The sequence below is a fragment of the Chiroxiphia lanceolata genome, chromosome 5 (genome assembly GCF_009829145.1).
Source record: "Chiroxiphia lanceolata isolate bChiLan1 chromosome 5, bChiLan1.pri, whole genome shotgun sequence".
Classification (NCBI taxonomy): Eukaryota; Metazoa; Chordata; class Aves; order Passeriformes; family Pipridae; genus Chiroxiphia; species Chiroxiphia lanceolata.
In genome coordinates, this window is record NC_045641.1 from 16,186,315 (window position 1) to 16,209,834 (window position 23,520).

Sequence of the window (23,520 nt, forward strand, 5' to 3'; positions counted from 1 at the left end):
CAACAAAAATATGTAGAATGAGTAATGAAAAGAGGACCCACAACTGTGAGGGGGAATAGGTAGGAGAGTTAAATGCTAGACTTTTTTTTTTTTCTGTGAAAGTTAGCAGAGAACTTATGTGGCAAAGTTTCTGTAGCAGGGGAGCTACAGTGGTGTCTTGTGTGAAAGAGGCCCTGTGTGACACAGAACCAGTTCCACCCCCTTTCAGATGGACCAAAGCTGAGCCCATTGGTGATGATGGTGGTACCTCTGTGGTAATGTGTTTAAGAAAGGGTAAAAACCACTGCGCAGTGATGAGAGAGGAGCGAAAAAATATGAGCGGAAATAGCCTTTCAGACACCCAGGGCAGTGAAGAAGGAGGGGGGAGGAGATGCTTCAGGCACCAAAGCAGCACCCTGCAGCCCCTGATGAAGACCGTGGTGAGGTAGCTGTGCCCCTGCAGCCCATGGAGGCCCATCATGGAGCAGAGATCCACCTGCAGCCCCCGTGGAGGACCCCACGCTGAAGCAGGGGGGGGTGGCTTGATGGAAGCTGCAGCCTGTGGAGAGGAGCCCTCACAGGAGCAGGCTTTCTGGCAGGATGTATGGCTCATTGGGAGCAGCAGAGATGAAGTGTTGCGAACTAACCACGTGTTCTCCATTCCCCTGCAGTACTTGGCGAGGAGGAGATAGAAGAGTTGGGGGAAAAGTTGAGTCAAATGTCAAAGCTGGTATCACCAATTAAATTGAATGATAGAGGAATTAAAATCTTAGCCACTGTACTTTGATGTTGCCCTGAGCACTAGTTCATTAATTTCCTGAGTTTAACATTTTTTTTTCCATAACTGCATTACTAGCTTTTTTCTCCACCTTTAAGAACAAAAGGGGCAAGGATAGTAGATAACAGAATACCTTTTATGTTTACAAAGTCCTTCTCACAATTTCACAAACTTCAGAAAGTCAACTACAAGTGTCATAGGAGGGAGTATGTAGAACATAGTTTAATTAGAAGAGAGAACTGGGGGAGCCAATAAAGATCTTTCCAGTTAGATGAGTCAGCACAAATAGAAGAGTGACTCCCAGCTATGTTCATTTGCAGCTGAAATAATGAACAGAAAAATAAATAAGCAAAAGATCAAATGTAGTGAAAAGCAAACTTTCCTGTTTTCAAATCAAGATGGCAGTTTTGGGTTGCATTTCCAGGTGTGTGTGGAGTACATTAGGCTTTGAGAGAGAAAACAGTTTCAGATTCATAGATCACAGTTGGGAGTTGCACTATCTGGGGAGACAGTAGTGATCAAAGCACTGGTGTTTTAACTCTGTGTTGACTTTCAGTGTTAAATATGTGAGGATACTTTTACAGAGGATCTGTTACAGAGGAAATAATTGAGTTCCATGTTGCTGTACTTTGAGTGCAGTACTACTTCTATAAACACCAGTTAACTTTCTTTAAATAAACAGAACAGCATATGGGAAAAAAAAAACCTGATACAGTTTTTGTTGTTAGAGTAGGTTCTGTGAAGAAAATTATAATGATTACCTAAAGATGCTGTGTCCTGGATAGTATACCTGACTTATACAGGAGTGTGTCTGCCTTGGAAAAGGCAGTTTTCCAGTGCATGGGATAGTTTCTTTGTCCCCATAACGGGATTATAATAGATTTGAATTCTGTGTGAGTCTTTCCATTCTTTCAGTTTTGGTGCTTTATTGCACTACAGAGGATGCTTATATTCTGTGTGAGAAACAATGCCAACAAGATGAAATGGATACCTATTTTACTTGGTGATTCTTGTGGAAAATTCAAAAACTCAGAGAATTATTCTTGCTTCCTCGTCCATGCTGTTTTGGTTTATACTTTAATTTCTGATATTAATTACTGTGAAAGGGCTACTGCTAGGCCAGTAGAACATTTTGCTATGGTTTTTAAAATAGCTACTACTGTGGTCAGTTACATGTGATGAGAGCAGTAGTAGACTTTTTGATACTGTGAATCACTTGTTGGCTGATGCACTGTAACTAACAACTGTTAGCATATCATTTTGCCTTGAGAACTTTTAGGCTTCATAGTTCATGCTAGTTTTATAGAATTTGAAGATTAAATTGCAATTCAGTTTCATAAAACAAATCAAAAGAAAAATCATGTAAATATAGTCAAGAAAGTCAATAAGCCTTTTTTTTTTAATAGAAAAATGTGTCAGGATACATAAAAATGAACTGATAATCATGCCTTTTACTTTACCAAGTTAAAATTTGAAATCAAGTAATGAAAAATTAATATTTCTATGTCAGTGAAAATCTTTTTGGGCTGACTTTTTGGATAGTTACTCATCTCTCCAATTGATAAAGGAATTACTCAAACAGTAGTAGTTGAGATGAAAAATCCTTTACCCTCATTTACTCTGTAAGTAGTGGTTACCCCAAAAAAACTCTACATAGCAACTTTCTTTTAAAATATGTATGGCTAATTTTCTTTTCTTAAATCTCTCAAGAACCACAGCAAAACTGTAACAAAATGAGTTGAATGAAAGGATTCTCAGTTAAATATTCAGAAACATTGCTGTATATTTAAATAATGTAATAATTTAAAAAGATTGATCACTTCGGAGTTCAAGCGGAGATACCTGTCTTGTTCTCATTATTTCAAACTCTAGTCTATATTGTAGAACTGCAATCCAAAAATTAAAAATCCATTTAGAGTTAATACATTTAAACAAATATATGCAAATATAATGCCATTTTAGCTATAGAGGTTGCGTGTTAGATTTTGATGCATTTTTGATGATTTTAACTGTAATCTTGGGTTCAGAACAGTTTTGACTACATTAAAACAGACTTTTGATTTCTTATGCTTCTTGAAGTTATTATTCCACACTTCTAAAGATCAAATTATTTTCCTGTCTCTGATTATGGCCTAAATTTTCATGTTTCCTACATTATTTGTGTTAGAATTGTAAATTCATGAGAAAAAAACCACCTTAAGAAAATTCTAGCATGGCACATTTTGGCATATGAGAGCCTTTCAAAGCTACTTGGACTTGTGCAATAAAGCTGTAACTTCAGTAGATTAGGAAGTAGAGAGCAGTTGTTGCAGGCATAGCTATAGGATATATACTGTTAGAGATGGGGACTCGCAGGGCTATATATTGTGATGATTTACTATTTTACTGTAGAAGGAGACCTAGGAAATGTAGAAGGAAAACAGAAACACTGTAGGAAAACATAGAAAAATGCATGGATTTAGATAAGTAATTGAAAGAAAAGAAACTTTTTTTCTTTTCTACAACTAATGACTTGCATATGTTCTCCTCCTTAGGATAACTACACATTTGCACAGCCAGGAATTCAGAAGAAAGTGAAAATGCTGGAAGAACTTGTTAGTCGGATTGATGGTAAGTCTTGATGGCTAAGCTTATTTCTGACTGATGTTTCATTGAAAGTGTTTAGTTAAAATGTTTGCAAGAAGACAAACCAACTTCACTGCAGTCACCTGCAACGGTGGGGTAACATTGCCTTCCTCAGGTGAGGTGTCATCATTAGTTTGTCGCACTCTGGCCTTTGCGGGTCACTGTCGTGTGTCATTTAAAAGAAAGCCTCTAGAGCGTGAACCACTTTCATTACTTTTTATAAAGGCAATATAATCAGAATTCAATGGCAATTTCTTTGCAGCAGAGTAATGACCACATACAAAAGGCAGCCAGTATTCATTTCACATTAAGTCTCAATGAGTGTTGTAATTCATGCAAGTCACAGTGGTTGTTTATGGTTGTCCTTTGGCACTATGTTTTGTGCCTTTGTGCATCATTTTACTATCTGGAATGCCTGAATAATTTCTCTGTGGAATCCAATTAATTATGAACTCTAGAAATAACATCTTTAATTTTATAGATAAATTACAGTATGTGCAGGGGTAATTTTAGATTATGCTTTCGTGTTGTTGCAGGGCACTTTGAAATATTTTCCACCTTCATCCTTAAAATAATTCCCTTCATGAAATGCTGACTGTCATATTGCTAGAACAGAGTTTAATTAAATGAAATGCAAGAGATAATGCTTGCCCATTCTAAACATACTCTCCTGATAGTTTGTTAAATTAATGAACACAGTATTAACAAAGTGTTGCCAAGCAGAACCAGGCAACACTAGCCTGTCAGTGATGGCTTAGAAAAAATATTCCTTGTGTAGCTTAATATTTGATAATCTTCTTGGAAACATTAATTCCATCTTTTTGTTACACATACTGTGAAGTTTTTTTGGGCCAGTGCTTACCATAGGAGATTTTGCCTGCTCATATGTACATCTTGAATATTTGATAATGGTCTTTGTGCTTTTCTAGGATGTTAAAGTATTTTTAATGATCAAAAACTAAGGGCAGGAGAACAATGCTTGTGTAATATTACACTATACATTCAAATGTATGTAAAAATTCTTGGTGTAGATACATTTTATAAAATACAAATGAATATGAAAAATAAAAGGGGATATTTCTGTATATTAGGTAGCCAAATATTTATATTAAAAATATCTTTAAATGAGTGTATTTAAGTACTTAAAAAATAATCTAACTGCTTGTAATGTGACTTTTTATATGTCATTTTCGGTTTGCATCAGTATTGGTGTTTACATTTCACTTATAGAAGCAAATGATTATATATTAAATAAAGTGTATAATTATAAGGCCTATAAGTAGACTTCCTTAACTTGGTCAATGAATATTTATATAAACAAATTGTTTAACCAAGGTTTTAAAATTAAAAATAGCATTCTGATAATCCACTTTATTTTTTGATTTAATAAAAATATTCAGTATAATGCAATATATTATTGTTTGGTTTTTTAAGGAAGAAAGAAATGCTGAAGTCTTATTTGTACCTTCAGTGCTTTGGGGATATAGTTAAATAACTTCTGTAGGTTTAGGAAGCATTATTTTTAAGATTTCACACTTTAAAAAAAATAAGGCAGATAGTTATAGCAAATAGTTGTGTTTTCTTATACTGTCCTTTGATCATTCTTTGTAACTGAAAGTAAAATGTGGTTCCCGATTTTTATCTAATTTAAGATAATTCTGTGGGGTCTTTATAATTTTCGTAGCTTTCAGTAGACATTATGAGTGTTTGCTAGTTAATGTTGATTTTTCCTACTGTCCTTAATACTTACAAAGTAAAATCTCAGATTAATTTTAATGCCAGATCATTTCCATGGTTGAGTAGTAGAGGATGTTTTGAGCAGTATAATTGGAGAAAGCAAAGCAAAATCCTTACTTTAAAGAATTTATCATCCTCTAGGAAGTGTATTTTGCAGCTTGTCTATATGGCATACCTGTAGCATATGTAGAAGAGATGTTAAGGGAAACTATTTTAAAAAGTAATGGGATTACAATGCTTCAGAATGGTGGAAATTTCATTAGATGTTTTTCCCTTGTAGAAATTAGGAAGTATTTTAAAAAGGTATCATTGCGCTTTGGAAAAGAAGCTAGTAATTAATGTAATTGACATTATGGAAATTTATAATTCTTTCGGTTATATGGGGCCTCTGGAAATCAATGTTCCAAACTTCTGCCCTTGCCTCTCTTGATCTCTATCTAAGGAGACAGGGTCAACTTAGATCGAGCTGTGTAGAGTCTTGCCCTGTTGAGTTTTGAGTAATTCTGGGGATGCAGATTGTGCAGCTTCTTCGAGTAAGGCTGTTGGAAGTTTAACTACTTCCATTGTGATTTTTTTTTTTTAAATAAATAAATAATTTTTTTTTTTAAAAATGGAACTTAGGTTTACTGCCTTTTATTTTATCTCAGTGTACCTCTGAGAAGAATCTGGCTCCACATTCTCTACATGCTCTTTCTAGGTAGTTGTAGCTGTTCATAGACTTCTTTTTAAGACTGAACAAACCCAGTTCTGTCAGCCTCCTTTCGTGTGTAAGATGCTTCAGCTCCCTATGCACCCACTGGACTTGCTCATGAATGCCAGTGTTGCAGAACTGGATGTAATGCTACGGACACGGTTTCCTGAGTGGCGAATACAGAGGAAGAATGACTTCTCCTGACCTGTTGGCTTCTCTCTTGCTTAGAAAACCAACATACATTTGGTCTTTCTGCAAGGATGCTTTTGTCTCAGGTACAGCTTGTTGTCCACCAGGATCCCCAAATCCTTGGCAACACTGCTTTCCGTCAAGTTGTGCCTGGTCAGTGCTTGTTGAATGAGACTGTTTCATCCCAGATAGAGGACGTGTCCTGTCCTGAACCTCAGATGGTTCCTATCAGCCATTCCTTCAGCCTGCCAAGGTCCTTTCAAAGAGTAGCTCTCACTTTCAACATGTCAGCCACTCCTCCCAGTTTGGTAACATCCACAAACAGTCCACTCTATGCTATCATTAGTTTTTAATAAAGCTGTTGCACAGTATTGACCCCAGCGCTGACTCCCGAGGGATGCCATTAGTGAGTAGTTGTCAACTGGACTTTGTCCTACTGATCACAACCTTTATAATAGAGGGGGTCCAGTTAAAAGTTTTGGATAGTAAAAGATACTTTCAATATCCTTAGGGCTGTTTCTTTTTGTCTACAAGACTGTCCACTCAGTTACTTTCTTTTGCAAGAAAAGCTCACCAAAGTACATGCAAGATTAAAATAAAGTTTTAGTTGTTAATTAGAGAATGATAGATGTGTACTGCTGTCATAAACTTTTGGATGCCTGAGGTAAGAGATTCTGAACTTCTTGGCTTTTTGGTGGCATCATGACAATTTGGTTAAATTACGTGTTGTTGTGCTTTAGTCTTCATTTCTTTTTGCTTTTGTCTTTTATACTGGATCTGCTATACTGTAGTTAAAGGGGAATGTATGGTTCGTATGAATTCAGTGGCTTTTTAAAAAAAACACTCACAATCTATATTATCTGTACATATCCTAAGTGCTAATTAAGGTTACTGTAGAAGAAAATAATGTTCTTGTTGTTACTGTGTCACATTATTTGCTTGATGCTGGCTAACTGCATGGTGAAGAGGATCTTGATGTAGTAAGTGGCTGTGTGAGTGGATGAAGCTCATACAGCTTATTTTCTAATAGTAATGGATTACCAGTGTATGGAAAGTGATGCTTTTGCTTTGGAGACTGCTAATGCATTATGTTAGTGATTCAAGCAAACTTCATTAACCCAGCATTACGGATCACAACTCCCCTCAAAGTAACTGTCCTTGTATATGCACTGCAGAACATTGCAGAAGACTTCAAATAGCCAAAATACCCTCTTAATTTAATCATAATCTCATTCTGCTTAAACTCCAGAAAACAATTTTGATGAATTGTGTTTGATGGAATTTTTTTTGTTTTTTAATTATCGCTGTTATAGATGAGATGGAATTTGAAGATAAAACATTATTCAGTCTCATTTATCTCTTTGTCATCATAATTCAGATTTTTGTAGGAGTTATAAAAAAAAAACTGAGAGGGAGGGTCAATAGATAGCTCAATAATGTAAGAAATCTGTTATAACTAATTCTGTTTCCTGTAATGCCAGTAGAGCTTTTCTGCTGTAAATCATGAACCATTTCTCATGGTTTATAAAAGGTCATACTCACATGGCGTGCTGTCTTCCACTTTTGCTTCATTTAGACTTGAAAGCAAAGAGACATGGTATAGGAATGCCAAAATTAATTCAGGATTTGTGTTTCCAGAATTTACAGGTGCTCAGCATTTGGCTGGTTTCATGCTTGAGAGAGTCTCAGTTTCTTCAGTTTACTATAAGACATCTGGTAATTACATTAGAGCTTGAGGTAGAAGTCTGAACATTCATAGATAAAAGTAGTCTTGGGTTTCCACAAACATTGGTAAAAGATGTTAAAATCGTGTAGCATTCTCTAAAATTAGCTAGAAGGCAGTTCTATGAAAAAGACCATCCTACTGTAATGTTAAACATTTTTTATTTATGTTGGCTTCTTACTAGTATTGCAAAAAACTATAAAGGCAGTATTGGTGACTAAACTTAGTATAAGTATTCTGCATCTTGTTTGAGGATAAGTTTGAAAAGATTTTTTTTCTGCATCTTTTATAGAACAGCTCAGCCTAGGGTTTGCATTTTTGTTCTGCACAACCTGGTCTTATTTTTTCTCGTAGTTAAGAAATAGTGTGCTATTACTGTTCCAGATTCTTTCACCAGAAATCACCAATCGTTTTGTGGAATCGACCCTCACTCTTAGTAACAAGTCAGGGAAAAATAAAAATGCAGAAAATTATTAAAAGTAAAAAGAAAAAAGAACTTACTGTTGCTGTATATAGCTTTCCCCTTTTCTTGAAAATGGAAGTGATGGAAAAATACCCAAGAACATAAAAAGAGTGCTGCATTTTGACTTTCCCATAAGGAAGTTTATCTAGAATTCAACTGCATTTCTCCAAGTTTCAGTAATATTTTGGAATTTTTGCTGTTTCCACTGGGAATGCATCTTCTGGTCATCTGTTTTGGATGACAGATATTCTTACATATGGTATTTTAATTGGGACAATTTCTAGTTTGTTTCCATTTTAATGTTATTAAAAAAGTTACTTTTTTTTAAGAGAGAGGTATTTTTAGTGCCAAATTGAAGTTGTTATATTTGGATTATTTCAAATAATGACTTTTAAAAAATACTTTCATTTTTGTTTAGCCATGGTGAAAGAGCTTATTTAATTGCACCATTCTGTGTACTTCTCATGCTTTGAAATATTTGCTATAGATACATCTAAAAGGTTAGTTGATAAAATTCATAATATTTATGTATAATATTATGGTTTCTTTTTTAATTGGAGAGGTTTATAAAACATCCTTCATTAGAATATTAGTAGCGGTGGAATTATCCTTTATAACTTCTGAGTTTTAAGAACTGTGTGTTCTTTCTGGGCTACTAAAGTTTCAAATGTCCAGAGTTCACTTGGGTTTCTTACAGTTTCTTCTCTGAGCATTGTGTGGATGTTTGACATTCAGCAGGTTCTTGTCCCAGGAGATAAAGCTGCCTATTCCCTTAGAACTGTCCAATGCTTCGAACACAGATGTTTCCCAGTTCTGCTCAGAACTTAATTTCATATGACAAGTTAAGCCAAAGAGTGCTTAGAGATACCTACTGAGTAGTTTTAATACTTTCATAGTTTCTGAAGGACATTCAGTTTCTCTGGTGATTGAACTTTTTAAACTGCAGAGAAAATTGTTTTGCTTTTTTAAAAAAGAAAATCTGGGTCTCAAAAAGGCAAAATATCAACCAAGACTAATACATATTCCTATTAAATGGTTTACTGTTGTTTAATAACAACTCTCAGAACAAGTGATCTGTTCAGTATACGTGATAGATATAGATTAATTAATTTGTTTTTTAATTGGAATCTTGAGTGGCCATACAATGAACTGATAATAAAACTGTGGTAATAGGTGACATTTGATCTATCTTTGTTACATATTCAATCATGCTAATGATTTTTTGGTTGATGGTTAAAGAATGCATAGTTGTATGTGCAAATTATGTTCATGTTTAATTACATTGTTAAATATTTTTCTGACACCAATAACTTTGAATTAGGATAGTGTTGAAGTATCTGGAAAAAAGAGCTCTAATTGTAAGAGTCGCAAAACTGGTATTCTCATCCATGTGAAAGCATTTTGAATTGGAAATGGACATAGAATTTATTTAGACCTTACTGCTGCTATTGAAAATGAGTGGTTAATAAGGTCCTTGTCTGTTGGTCCATCTTTATATGTCAGCTTGGTGCTGAAGTGATTAAAAATCTTGTAAGCATTCTATAATTGTTTTAATTAATTTGCACCATAAAGCTCTTTTTCATTTTAATAAAGCTATTTTATTTAGCTCACTAGTAGTTATTTTATATCTGATTTTATGGTTGTAATTACTGTATTATACTTTAATGCACTTGTAAGTGCTGTTCACTGGGCATTGTAATTAATTAATATATCTTTTAAATCATATTTTTATGTTTTACCATGGAGATTATATTTGTATGCTATTACAGAGTTCAGAGATCTTAGCAAGGGTTGAGACTGACTATAAAATCATTTATAAATTCCTGACTGCTGTAAGCACTTTTTAAATAGCCAAAACTTGCTTTTTTTCATGGCAAATTAAAAAAAGGAAAAAAGGATGAAAGATGATGTTTAATATGATTCGGAATTTAAAAAGTGTTAGACATAAACCCTCTCATGAATGCACACAGTTTTGATTTAGAAGAACAGGCTAGAGAAGTCCAATGGTGGTACCTCGAAGTAGAAGTGTCTAATCAAACATATTTTTCTCTCTCATGCGTTGCACTTTGAATATTAAGTTCAAAGTCCACTGGGAAACATAGGATGGTTTTTTTCACTCTAATCTAGAAGTGATCTTGATCCCTTCTAGATGTTTTCTTGATCCCTGCTAGATGTTTTTCCTAATAATTTTCTCCATTTTGTGTTAGATACCACAGAATTGCTACTTTCATTTGAGGCAACTAGGCCTTCCTTCCTTCCTTCCTCTAGTATTTTCTTCTTTTGCTTTGGTAGCAGCATCTTGCGCTTTTCAGTATTGGAGTATTGACCATATCTTTTGTGTCTGGTGAAAATACTTCTCAGTGATTTCATTCATTCTAAGTACATTTAGAGAGCTAAATTAAAATGGACCATTATGTTTAAATTATAGGCCATGAGGAGGATATAATCTGGTAATATTTCTGGGTTTCTGCCAGTCATATTTTCACTTTTTAGGACTTTTCAATGTATATTTTTTAAAATGCTTTTATTGTAATTTTTTACAGTGGACAGTTTTATCCAGTTACAAAAAGCAAACTAACTCTGGAAAAAGATATAATCAGCATGTAAATATTTTACGTGGATCTCTACTATTACTTGAAGCAGAATTGTCTATCATAATGCGATCTTGTCTTGAGGTGCATGGTTATGATCTTTAGAATGTCACCTTCAGTCATCAAGAATGTTTTTTGTTATTAATTTATATTAATAAAAATTAATATACATAATCACTACTAAGTCATTGCTAAGCTCTAATCTTGACAAGAATTAGTTTTGTTCAGAATTTCATTAATTCACATTGGGGGTTGTGAGTCTTAATCTGCATCTGGCAACATCTGGTATTGAGATTTTACTCCATACCTGTACTTTTGTCTCCCATAAGCATCCTGGCTTTGAACAATACAGAAATTATTCAGAAGGAGAGAGAATACAATTAAAAATTAGCTTTCAGTGGGTAGAGTACTCAAAAAGAAAGCAGTCTGACTGATGACAAGGTTCTTTCTTTTGGAGTGCAAGTTCAGTATGTGGGAACTGTACCATGGGGACTGAGTGCAACCTCAGTCAGTTTGCACCAAGTCAGGTGGGACTGTGGATCTGCTGGAGGGTAGGAAGACACTGCAGAGGGATCTGGTCAAGCTGGATCCATGGACCAAGGCCAATTGTGTGAGGTTCAACAGGCAAGGGGCAGGGTCCTGCACCTGGGTCACAAAATTCCCATGAAACGCTCTAGGTTTAGGACAGAGTGGCTGGAAAGCTACCTGGGGGAAAAGGACCTGGGAGTGCTGGTTGACAACTGGCTGAACACGAATCAGCAGTGTGCCCAGGTGGCCAAGAAGGCCAATGGCATCGTGACCTGTATCAGAAACAGTGGCCAGCAGGACCAGGGCAGTGATCGCCTTCCTGTACTTGGCACTAATGAAACTGCACCTCAATTCCTGTGCTCAGTTTTGGGTCCCTCATGACAAGAAAGACATTTTGGTGCTGGAGCATGTCCAGAGGAGGATAATGTTGCTGGTAAAGGGTCTGGAACACAAGTTTTATGAGGAGCGGCTGAGGGAGCTGGGGGTGTTTAGCCTGGAGAAAAGGAGGCTCGGGGGAGATCTTATCACTCTGGAAAACTATCTGAAAGGAGGTGGTAACCAGGTGGGGGTCAGTCAGTTCTCGCAAATAATAAGTCACAGGATAAGAGAAAAGTGTGCTGGGAGAGGTTTAGATTGGATATTAGGAATAATTTCTTCAGCAGAAGGATTATCAAACCATGGAACAGCCTGCTCAGGGAAGTGTTGGAGCCACTATCCCTGGAGTTATTTAAAAGATGTATAGAAGTGGCCCTTAGGGACATGGTTTAGTGGTGGGCTTTGCTTTGTTTGGTTAATGGTTTAGTATTGTTGCTGTGGGATTTAGGTGCTGAAAAAATCTCCCGGAACAGTTAATTAGGGGTGAGATAAGAAAGGGTTTATTATGCCAAGGCAGAAGATGTTACAAGACGCACGCAGGCCGTGCCTGAGATGTTACATTTTATAATACCATCCATCCAATCCCAAATGTGTCCACCCTGTGGCCTTTACTCTGGACCGCCCCGGGTCCACCCCCTGAAAATGGGTCTGGGGTGTATTTTGGGGCCACCTACTTTATCACCTTCACCATCATCAGAGCACAAAGGGTACATAGTTACCTAATTCTTGACTTCATTTTGTTGTTCAGGCCCTGATATGCTGTTCTACCAACAATCTAGGCCTTGCCTTGACAAAAGACTAAACATTTCTGCTGGATTCGGGAGTAAGAGTGATATAGGGAGCGTAGAATGGGGTAAGAGGGTTAAGGAATGTGTAAACAAGGGTGCTACAGGGAAAGGGATGCAAGGGAGTGAGGGCTGTTGCTTTTAAAATCTACCTATAAAACTTACAAGGCTTACAAATATTAGAAAAATAAAAAGCCATTAAGGGCTTAAGGCATCAGTATCAAGATCTAACAGGTCTTTCCCAACCTAAATGATTATATGATTCCATGAAAAACAGGAGTGCTAATGTGTTTCTATTGCACGTTTTCTAAGGATCAATGCACAAAAATAATTGTGCATGTAAATAGCAGTGCCAATAAGCTTCTGTGGCAAAGGATGGCTCATTATTTTACTGTTAAGTTTGCTTTGGTGTCAGAGCACTTACTCTTCTAGCTACTGTGTGCTTTTTAAGAAGAATTGTGTTGCTCTTCATGAGAGATACTCACTTTTCTTCCTTTTGTTGAACTAAAAGACCTCTTTGCCAGAGATTCTTAGGTTAACTGTATTTTGGATAACTTTTAAGAAATAGTACTTTTTATATTTACAAGTACACAGTATTGATAAAATAGTATTAATAATGAACTGCTCAGGGTATGAAATATGAGTAAAAAAATGAACCTTAAGTAATATTCAAAATTTCAAAACTAGGTCAAAGTCAAGCATCAGAAAAGATTGCTAGGGTCAATAGGAATCTTTCAGTAAAGGTGAACATCAAAAAGCTAATGTTCTGAAGTGATAAATTATACAGATAGATGTGGTGGCACCATGCCGTGCCACTGCAATTTGGCAGTTTGTGCATAATTTTATATTATTTTGCACTTCCTCTTTGCTTATTTGTAAGCTTACCTAGGGACTCGTTCTAACACCATCCCCCAGTCAGGACAGCAGTCAAGTCATGCTTTAGTACAGGTTATTTCTGTCCTTAACCATTTAGTTTGTGATTCTGTAGTCACATACAATTTTAATTTTGAAATCAGCATGAGAAGCTGACTTTGAACATGAAGAATAAATATTTTATGTGCATAGGCCCTTCTGGCTTGAGGAACATCTGTTTAAGGTGGCTCAATAAGTGTATTTAATAAAAATATGAATAGTTATTAAAAAGGGATTTTATCTACAAGTTACCTATTTTTACCAGTATGCTACTTTGGAATGCATCTGTATAGTGTATTTTATCCTTAATCAGAAGACTTCCTTCACCCAAACTTTATGTATAGATTTATTAAAAGTATTGGGGGACTTATTAAATACAATTCTTATTTATTTTGAATTTTGATTAAAGAATTATTTTTTAATTGTAAAATAATTTTTCTCTCAGAAACTTAAGTGGAAGTAGTTTATATAAAATACTTGAAGTCTTAAAGCTGACAGTAATGGTATATTTTCTTGTTCATTGCTCATACATACTTATTTTCATTGAAATGGAAAATTTAGATTTAGATTATGTTGCTCCAAATTACCTTTATCAGCAAATTAGCCTCTACTCACAATTACTTACAAAGTAGGAAGAATTACCTTCTTTACTCAGTGCATCTTCTATTCCAGTCTTGCATCAATTGACTGTAATGCACAGAATTTAGTAATCCATTTTTCAACTTGCTTAGACTAGAAAGCAACCTTCAAGAAATTCATTATTCCCATTAACAACTGTAGCTGAAATATCACAACTGGCACAATTTATTGTTCTTCATTACTTACTTTCAGTGGCTGCAAGCAACCAAATGAAATTTGTTTCTGCTGTGTGAAGAACAAAAATATTTGTGAGTTAGTAACTTCACTTAGAAATAAAACTGACTTTTTTGCATCCTGCTTGATGTAGTGGATTATCTAATTATAGTAGTCTGCAATATAGGTATCTAAATGTGACATTAAAAAAATGGATTTAACACAGTATCTCACTTCAGTGTATTTAACTTGCAGCTAAATTTGCCTGGAACAAAGGCAGACACACGGTAGTAATTTAGTATTTGTCCTGAATAAGTGACCTAATAATGGTGCACTGGGCTGAGAACTGGCAGAGGATAGTCCTCAAAAGGTTGTAGTGAATTAGGCTACATCTGTCTGGTAATCATTCACCAGTGGTGTCCTTCAAGGTTCAATTCTAAGGCCACATCTCTTCAGTATTTCTATCAGTGATCCGGATACAGGAGTTGAACGCATCGTTAGCAAGTTTGCTGATGATACTGTACTGGGAGGTGCTGTTATGTCTCTTGAGGGATAAGATGCCTTGCAGAGGGATCCTGTTAAATGGGAGCACTGGGCAGTCATCAATGATTTATTCAAAATTTGAAAATTTACCAAGAACATATGATAAGTTCTGCATGTGTGATAAAGTCATGCTGATCATAAGTATAGATTGGGAGAGGAGCGGCTGGAGACCAGCCCTGCAAAAAGGGATCTGGAGTTCTGGTTGGCAGCAGCTCAATAGGAACCAGCAGTGTGCCCTGGCAGCCATGAGGGCAAACCCCATGAGGGGTGCATCAAACACAGCATCACCAGCTGGTCAAAAGGATTAATTATCCCACGATATTCAGTGTTGGTGCAGTGTCACCTTGAGCACTGTGTGCAGTTCTGGGCCCCACAATTTAAGACAGATGTGAAAATTCTTGAATGTATCCAGAGAAGGGCAAGAAATCTGGTGATAGGGCTGGAAGGCATGTCCTGTGAGGAGCAGCTGAGTGCTTTGGTCTTGTCTAGTTTGGAGAAGAGGAGGCTGAAAGGTGATCTTACTTTCCTCTATAGCTTCCTGAGCGGGGGAAATGGAGAGGAGGTGCTGAGCTCTTCTCCTTGGGATCCAGTGAGAGAAGGCGTGGGAATCATTCAAAACTGCACCAGGGGAGATTCAGACTCAACATTAGGAAGCATTTATTTAACGAGAGGGTGGTCAAATGCTAGAACAGGCTTCCTAGAGATGTGATCTATGCCTCAAGCCTGTCAGTGTTTAAGAAGCCTTTCAACAATGCCATTAACAAAATGTTTTAACTTTTGGGTAGCCCTGAAGTGGTCAGGCACTTGGACTGGGTGATCATTGTAGGTCCCTTCCAACTGAACTTTTGTAACTGTTTAGAAGTTAGAGGCATGCAAGCCTTTGTGTGGAAAATGAAAATACAGAGGCTTCTGAAGCTTCTACTGTCTTCAAAATGTGGACTTCTACACATAAACTGCCTTGCTTAATTTTTAAACCTATTTCTCTAAGGTTGCAGAATATATATGGTTATCACATTTGGTCTTCTCTTTCTAATAACTTTTCAAGTTTGAGTACTTCCTTCATCATCATTTTCCAAAAGGAGAAACGTCTCCACTGTGCAGAATTACAAGACTTTTGTAAAGCTCTTTTGTTGCTTATTTGAAAAACAAACCAACCAACCAACCAACCAAAAACCAACCAAAAAAAGTGTGACCCAGATTGCTGCTGAGGAAGGGCTACAGAGCAAGCCCCACAGTTCACTGTCATATTTGGAGTGCTGGCTTGATGCTTGTTGCACTTGCACTGTGAGAGCTGAGAAAAATCCTTGGTATTGGCTTTTGTCTCTCTGCCGGCTGGGGCAGCTGATGACTTTTGCAGAAATCCTGGGAAAGAAGGATGTAAAGGTGATGGGAGGCTATTAGGTTTGTAGAGAAAGGAAGAAGATTAGTCACAAGACCTTGAGGCTGGAAGACTGAGGCTGTTATGGGTAGTGGAAAATCCATCACAAAGTTCTCATTTAATTTTAGAAATATTGACAATATGAAGGCACAATATACAGTGATAAAGCTGTAGTACTTTTCCTGTACACGTAATGACAGAGAAGGAGAGGGACTTGATGAGATCACTTAGAAGAGCACAAGATCATTACTCCTCCACCATCATTCCCTACCATTTCACATCCCATAGCAGAAGTTCAGTCTCTTGTGCAGCAGAAGCATCTAATTAGTCGGTTAGTGTTATACATGGAAATGAAATGAATAATTTAAAGATTCACATATTTTTATATATAACTATGAAAAAAAAAAGTTCCCAGGAGAGGTAACAGATGTTTCTGAGGTATGCATATAGTTTTATATATTTGTCTATATTTATGTGATGGAAGGGACTGCCTTCAGCAACATAGGTACCAGGTCTGCTGGGAAGTGCTTTAGCCACAGATAGATGGAGGCTGACACATGCCATGGAGAAATACCAGTGCTTTATACATTTTCATGGATATTTGTTTTCAATTATGAGTGAAGATGGGATATTGTGTTAAATGGACCTTTGGAGTAATATGTTGTGATGTCTTATTTTTTAAAAAACCTAATTGTTGGTTGTTTTCAAAATCTAGAAGATTTTTACTTCTTGTTTCCACATTGAAACAACTATATATGTGGCTGACACTTTCATATAGCCACAAAATGCATCTTGAGGGGAAAAAAAACATTGAACAGCTTCAGTCTATATTATAATTTGCTATCACTTCTGTTACCTTAATTTTTAGGTAGTGTTTCCTGTAATAGTGCTACCATACTCTACCATAAAAAATAAAAAAAAATTATCTTTTAAATTCATTTAGTATTTTAGTGCCTTTTTAGATCTTTCTGGGAAATGTGAAATTTGGAAGATGAGCATTTGCTTATTGTTTTAGCTGATAATACACCTTTTTGAATGAGGATGAAGGATGATCTGGGTAGAAAAAATCTCCCAAGAATGTATTTGTATACAGAAAGACAGTAGGAATGTCTTATTTAGGCATTAACAAAGACTTCTTGTCATAAATTTGTCCAAAACAAGACATTAGCATTTCCGCAGTATTTGTCATTTACACCATGTAAGTATGACCATGCCAGTGTCATACTTGAGCTTGTTAACTAAAACCTGTTAAAAGAATGTCTATGATCCTTTTTGAAGAAAATTCTGCTAAATATAGACAAACCATGTAGTAGATTAGTTCTATTAGCTCTAGCAATAACCCATGCAAGTGATTATCACAGCTTTCAAATAGTAAATGTGCTACAATAAACACAGTGGGTATAGGTACTGTTTTAGAAACCATTGATTTGTACTGGCTTTATTTGCATTTATTTGTTATACTAAGAAATTATTTAAGCTACAAATTGGTTTCTCACTATATTTCCTACACATTAATCTCACTTTTTTTTTTTTTGATCTCAACTGAATGCAACCTTTATATGTTCTTTCCTTATATTTCTTTGACTTCTTAATTTAATATTGTCTTTTTATTACCAACACTTTATTTTTGGAGGCCATTATTTTAGGAGGCCACCTTGTCTTTTGTAGTCTTGCCTCAAATAATTTGTAGCCTAAGAAAGTAATGAAGATATATGTACCTAATCACTTCACATAATATATTTTTGGGATATATTGTAAGCTCTGACAATGTTTTCTTAAGATAGCGTAATTCAGACCAGACATCTAGAGGCAGAAAAATCAATCCATTGTAATGGTTAACTAGTTTATATTTTGGGTATTTTCATTCAGTTGTAAGAATTTACATGCACCACCACATTTTATTTCCTTGAGGTTGGAGGAGTATTTATTGTTTTAGACAGTGCATTTAATACTTAAGACTTCAGAAAAGTTGCAGTAAAATACCTGTTTATTCTGTCTTCAGAACAAGTTCATAGGCACTTGGATCAGCATGAGGTGAAATACTTGCAATTTGCTTTCCGTTGGATGAATAACTTGCTGATGAGAGAAGTTCCTTTGCGGTGTACCATCAGGTTATGGGACACTTACCAAGTAAGTACTTTTTTAAACCTCCATAACTCTGGTAATGTGTTTTGGACATCCCAGTGTCTTTGTGAGTGGTTTTTCTTGAACCTTTTGCTATAATGTCATCTGAAAATCATCACAATAAGAGAAAAAGCCTTTAATGATCAGTACTACTGAGAAACATTTGATGTCTTCAGTCTTCTTGCCCTTCAAAACCAAGCACTTGATGTCATGATAGTTTATAGTACTAAAATGAACACTCATTCAGAGTTAATGTCAATATTCCCTTTTGTCTCTTCAGAGAAGCAAAACATTGAATTGTGCTTAATCAATGCCCTCCATCGACTGTGAGTGCCAGGCTTCCTATTGCCCATCTGTTTAACTACTCAATCCAATACTAGCTTTCAGTCTTCAGTTTGCAGCATCCATCCCATTGTCATGTCTTCTGTCTTATTGTTTGTCCAGACAAAATTCTTTATGTTACTGACCTCTGGTTGCAGTAATTATTTTTCCTCAATAATTTCTTTCCTACCTGTCAAGAGAAAGAGTTGATATGGGAGAAAAACTGTTTATCTGTTCTTAGTTCTATTACTCCATGTTCCAGTAGCTTCTGGTTGCAATTTCTAACTATGTGTTTAAACTATATATCCTTATCTACCAACTTTGTTGTTGAAGTTAATGGGAAAAAAACAAGAAAAAAGTAAAAAGATTTTAAATTCCATAAGAATTTTCAACTGAATTAGTTAATAAACATGAGGCTAACTCATAATTTGTCTCATAAAGAGATGTAACATCTTTAAATATCAGTATCTTTATATCTGCTCATTATGTAGTAATGTCCAGTTAGTTTCATACACTTTAATGGCTGTTGCTTCCATCTGGGGTCCTTTTGCTTCCTTTGTCTCATTATAGTATCTGTTATTCACTGTAATATCTGTTATTACCTGGCATTTTATTCCACTGGAAAATATTTATTCTGTATAAGACTTTTCTGATAAATTGAAAGATCGAACTATTTAAATGTTTCTAATGTAGCTAATTTATCTCCTTTTGAATAATTTTGTCACTATTGCTGGACTATTTCTGAGTCTTGAAGGTTTTTTACATGCTATAACTTAATACTTGATCATTAGCTTTCTCTATGTGTTAAAATCATGTGAGAGCACTTCCTTAATCCAGCTAACCAGCCATAAGTGCCCCAGAAAACGATGTTTTTGCCAAAGCTTCACTTTGAGCTTATCTGTGAGTTATGATTCTATGATAACCTTGAGAAACTTCCTTTGAAAACCAAGTCTGTGGCTAATTTTGCAAACTATTGCCATGCTGAAGGGAACCCTTTCTCATTGCTGGTCTATAGGCACCTCTCAAGGTACACTTCAATGGGATCTTTGTCAAGAACAAGTGTTTCTGATGATTTAATTATGACTTTTAACAAATTCTGCTATATGGCAGTAGTTCTCTGGAGTATTTAAAAGGTTAATACTTAAATATTTACATGGGATTTCCAAGTGTATCTTTTAAATGAAGGTTTCTTATACCTAAATATCTAAATGGAATTCTTACACCTAGAGTGGGACTATTTTTGTATATTAAACAAGCTTAAGGAATAATTCTGTTTTGACTCAGCAGGTGCAGCAGATCTGTGCTGTTTTCTAGGTTTAATTATTTAGTAGACTGTAGTGTATGCATTTCTTGTCTAATAGTGTATTTAAAACCACTAAGAATATCTTAATGTCAATACCTCTATTACCAACCTTTTTTCTGAACTATCTCAAGCAATTCTTCAAATTGCTAATTAGGTTTCAGTTGTGCTGATACTAAAATTATTACCAACCTGTAATGTGGATCTTATCACCCTGATAATATGGATAATAAATGTAGTTAACCTGCAAGAAAGAGCAAGTAAAATTTGGGAAAAGTTTTTGCTGAAGTGTTAAGCATTATAGATTTTTACACAAATAATTTGTCACTAAGCCATTCTACTGCATGTGATTTCTTACTTAATAATTTGCAACTGTATCAGCAGTGCTGCTTTCTGAATGCAAAACTCTTTAGAGATGGAATTTGTTCAGTTGATTGTATCATCTGATTCGTATTCTTAACTGTAAAGCCTAATATAGGCCAAAATGTTGTTTAAAGATATATTTTAAAGAAGTTTTTCAGAGGGTCTAGCTATGGGTGAACCTGTGTTGTTGGATTTGAAAGAGCGATGTAAAATGAGTAAAGGCAAGAAATCTAATAGGGGATCTTATTTAAAAAAAAAAAAAAAATCACTTTCCAGATACTGATGGGAGAAACAGTCGTACTAATAATTGTAAGGGCCTGGATAGATGCTGAACTGCTTGTCTCACTGTACTCAAAGGCTGACGATCCTGTTATCAGGCTTGCTTTTGCTACGTTGTGTCCCAAAGCACTAAAGTAAGGAGACATGGTGGTTCTGCTTAGATTTACACATTTTTGCCATCCGCTCTTTCAGTGCCTACTCAGTATGTGCATGTACTGACTTTTACTCCCTGATATTCTTCAATCATTGTAAACAGAAATACCTTTAGCTGCAGTATAAGCTCAGAGAGGTGAACTAGTCATGTTGCAATGTAACATCAGCCACAGCAGGGACTACAGGCATCCCTGCACTGTTGATGTGAGGGCTTTTGCTCAGACTCTACTGTAGTGGGTTTTTGTGGCTGGGTTTTGTTAGTGGGGATGGGCTACAGGGGTGGCTTCTGCTAGAAGCTTCCCCTGTCCCGTGGAGCCAATGCCAGCTGCTGCTGACCAAGGCCGAGCCAATTAGGAGTAATAGTAAAGACTCTGGGATAACATATTTAAGAACAAAAGATTGTTGCGCAGAAGAAATTCCAGCCAGGGAAGAGTGGAGTGAGAACATGGGAATAACAACGTAGACACCAAGGTCAGTGCAGAAGGAGGGGCAGGAGGTGCTCCAGGCACCGGAGCTGTGGCTCCTGCAGCCCATGGTGCAGACCATGGTGGAGCAGCTGTGCCCCTGCAGCCCATGGGGGACCGTCGGGGTGCAGAGACCCACCTGCATCCCATGGAGGAGCCCATGCTGGAGCAGGTGGATGCATGAAAGAATCTGTGACCCCGTAGGAGGCCCAAGATGGAGCAGGGTCCTGCTGGAGACCTGCGGCCTGTGGAGAGGGAAGCCCACACTGGAGCAGGTTTTTCCCGGGTAGGACTTGTGGCCCCTGTGGGGGACCCACATCGGTACAGCTCATTCATGAAGCACTGCACCCCATGGAGGAGTGACCCACGGGACAGCAGTTTGGGAAGAACTGCTGCCTGAGGGATAGACTCACGCTAGAGAGGTCCATCAAAGACTGTATCCCATGGGAGGGACCCCCCGGGAGCAGGGGAAGGACTCCTCTCCCTGAGCAGCAGCAGAAACAACAACTGACCGCAACCCCCATTTCCTGTCCCCCTGCACCGCTGGGGGGAGAAGGGAGAACATGGAAGGAAGGAGGGGTGGGGAGAAGGTGTTTTTCAGACTGTTTTATTTCTCACTCTTTGACTCTTATCCTGTTAGTAATAAATATAAGTACTATCCCCACTTTGAGTCTGTTTTGCCCGTGAAGGTAATCAGTCGCTGACCTCTCCCAGCTCTTATCTCTACTCATGAATCCTTAGCTGTTTGTTTTTTTTTTCCTCTCCTCTGTCTAGTTGCAGAGGGAGAGTGAGAGAGCAGCTTTAGTGGGTCAACCCACTACATCTACCTATCTTGTGGCTCTTGGAAAGGGATGGGGCATTTAGCAAGGCACTGCTTACAGTCATCTCTAGTCCCAGTGTGTGACATGATTTGGGAACAGCATAGGAACGGTGCCAGAGGAGGGTTAGGTTAGGTGTGACAGTCAGGTTCCCTCATGAAAGAAATGGGAAGGTGGGTGGAACTGTCAGATCCCTTCATGTGTGCACTGGGAGTGCATTCTGGCTCCCCCATTTCCTGCAGAAATCCGATGATTAGAGAACAGTGGCCTCTCTTAAAAGAAAGGGTCCTGCTGCTGATGTTTTCACAGAAAATAAATTTTTTTTCTCTTTTGTCTTCCTCTCTCTCCATCAAAGCTGAAACCATGCTTGTCTCGCTGAGCTGCCCATTTTCCTCTATTAGCAGTGGAAAGATATATATTATGCTGTTTCCACCTTAAATTCTAGATTGGTCATTCTCACAGCAGGCCCTAGTTCTCATGAGCTGCAACAGGGTATTCAGGGGAATAACAGTACACTTAATAGACTGTTGTTGTGTATTTCCTAGTGTGACAGATAACTGCTGTTGGCTGGAGGTGTTAGAACTGCATTCAGTCTCTCAAAATTTGTTACTGTTCTTCCATTAACTTTGTTCAGAATAGAACTGGACACTTACATGATGTCCTCCTCTGTCTTCGAATGTATAGTAACAAAAGTACTCTGGCTAGTGTCATATTCTCTATCTAGTTTAATTTAGGATTCATCAATAGTTTTTTAGGCTCTGTGAAGTAAATCCAGAATACTTGTAGTTAAGCTAGTTAGAGTTTAGGGGAAGAGAAATTTGGAAAGGTTTCCAATTCTCACTTCAGTGAATGTTCTGTTATTCTATAACTGTATCTATGAAATCTACTAAAATACATCACTGTCTTCTGTAGCACAACTGTGTAAAAAGTAAAGACATTATGCATCTTACTTAAAAAGGATATGTGGAGAGAATTTCTTAGTCATAAATATTTAGTTTGGTTTATTCTTTAACCTGACCTGAATTTTTATGGAAGTGAATAATCTCACTTTTTTGCTTGATTTAGGCTTGTTTTGTTTTGCGGTTTTTGCTTTGTTTTGTTTTTTTTTTTTTTTTTGTTTAAGATAAATACAGCAAATACCTTGTAAATTCTTTCAAACCAGAAATTCCTTGTCAAGTTACAGCCAAGACACTCAAATTTTAAATATGTAGAACTGATTAATACGAATGTTCATAGACTTTGTCAAGTGTGAAAGATTCCACAAAACAAAATAGTGTAACATAGGACCTCAGTTTTATCTTTTATTATATCTTGCCTTTTTATCTTATATTTTATCATCCTTTTTGTCATAGGATTGGTAAAATGAAGTAGCATGACAGCTGAATTATTCATGAGATATAAGTGTTTAACATATTTCTATGGACTTAGAAAATGCAAGTTAGTTTTATATTTGTTCCTTGCCAGAAGGGTGTTTTGACACTATTTTAAAGATTACTTTGCTATATGAGACTGACTTCTGTGAGCTTGTAACTTAAGATTCAACATACTGGATTAGAAAAGGTGGAGATGTCTCAATGCTCAGCATCTGCGCTGTCCTACTCTAAATAAA

General features: G+C 36.6%; 1 protein-coding gene across 2 annotated transcripts in view; it reads left to right on the forward strand.

Moving 5' to 3' along the window:
• The window catches only part of TBC1D22A (TBC1 domain family member 22A), a 159,375-nt gene that overhangs the window by 68,499 nt on the left and 67,356 nt on the right, over positions 1-23,520 (forward strand). For both annotated transcript variants that reach the window (XM_032688434.1, XM_032688435.1), the window contains exons 10-11: positions 3,292-3,367; positions 18,092-18,219. In XM_032688434.1, the coding sequence (XP_032544325.1) occupies positions 3,292-3,367; positions 18,092-18,219 (204 nt within the window). The remainder of the gene's footprint in view (positions 1-3,291; positions 3,368-18,091; positions 18,220-23,520) is intronic.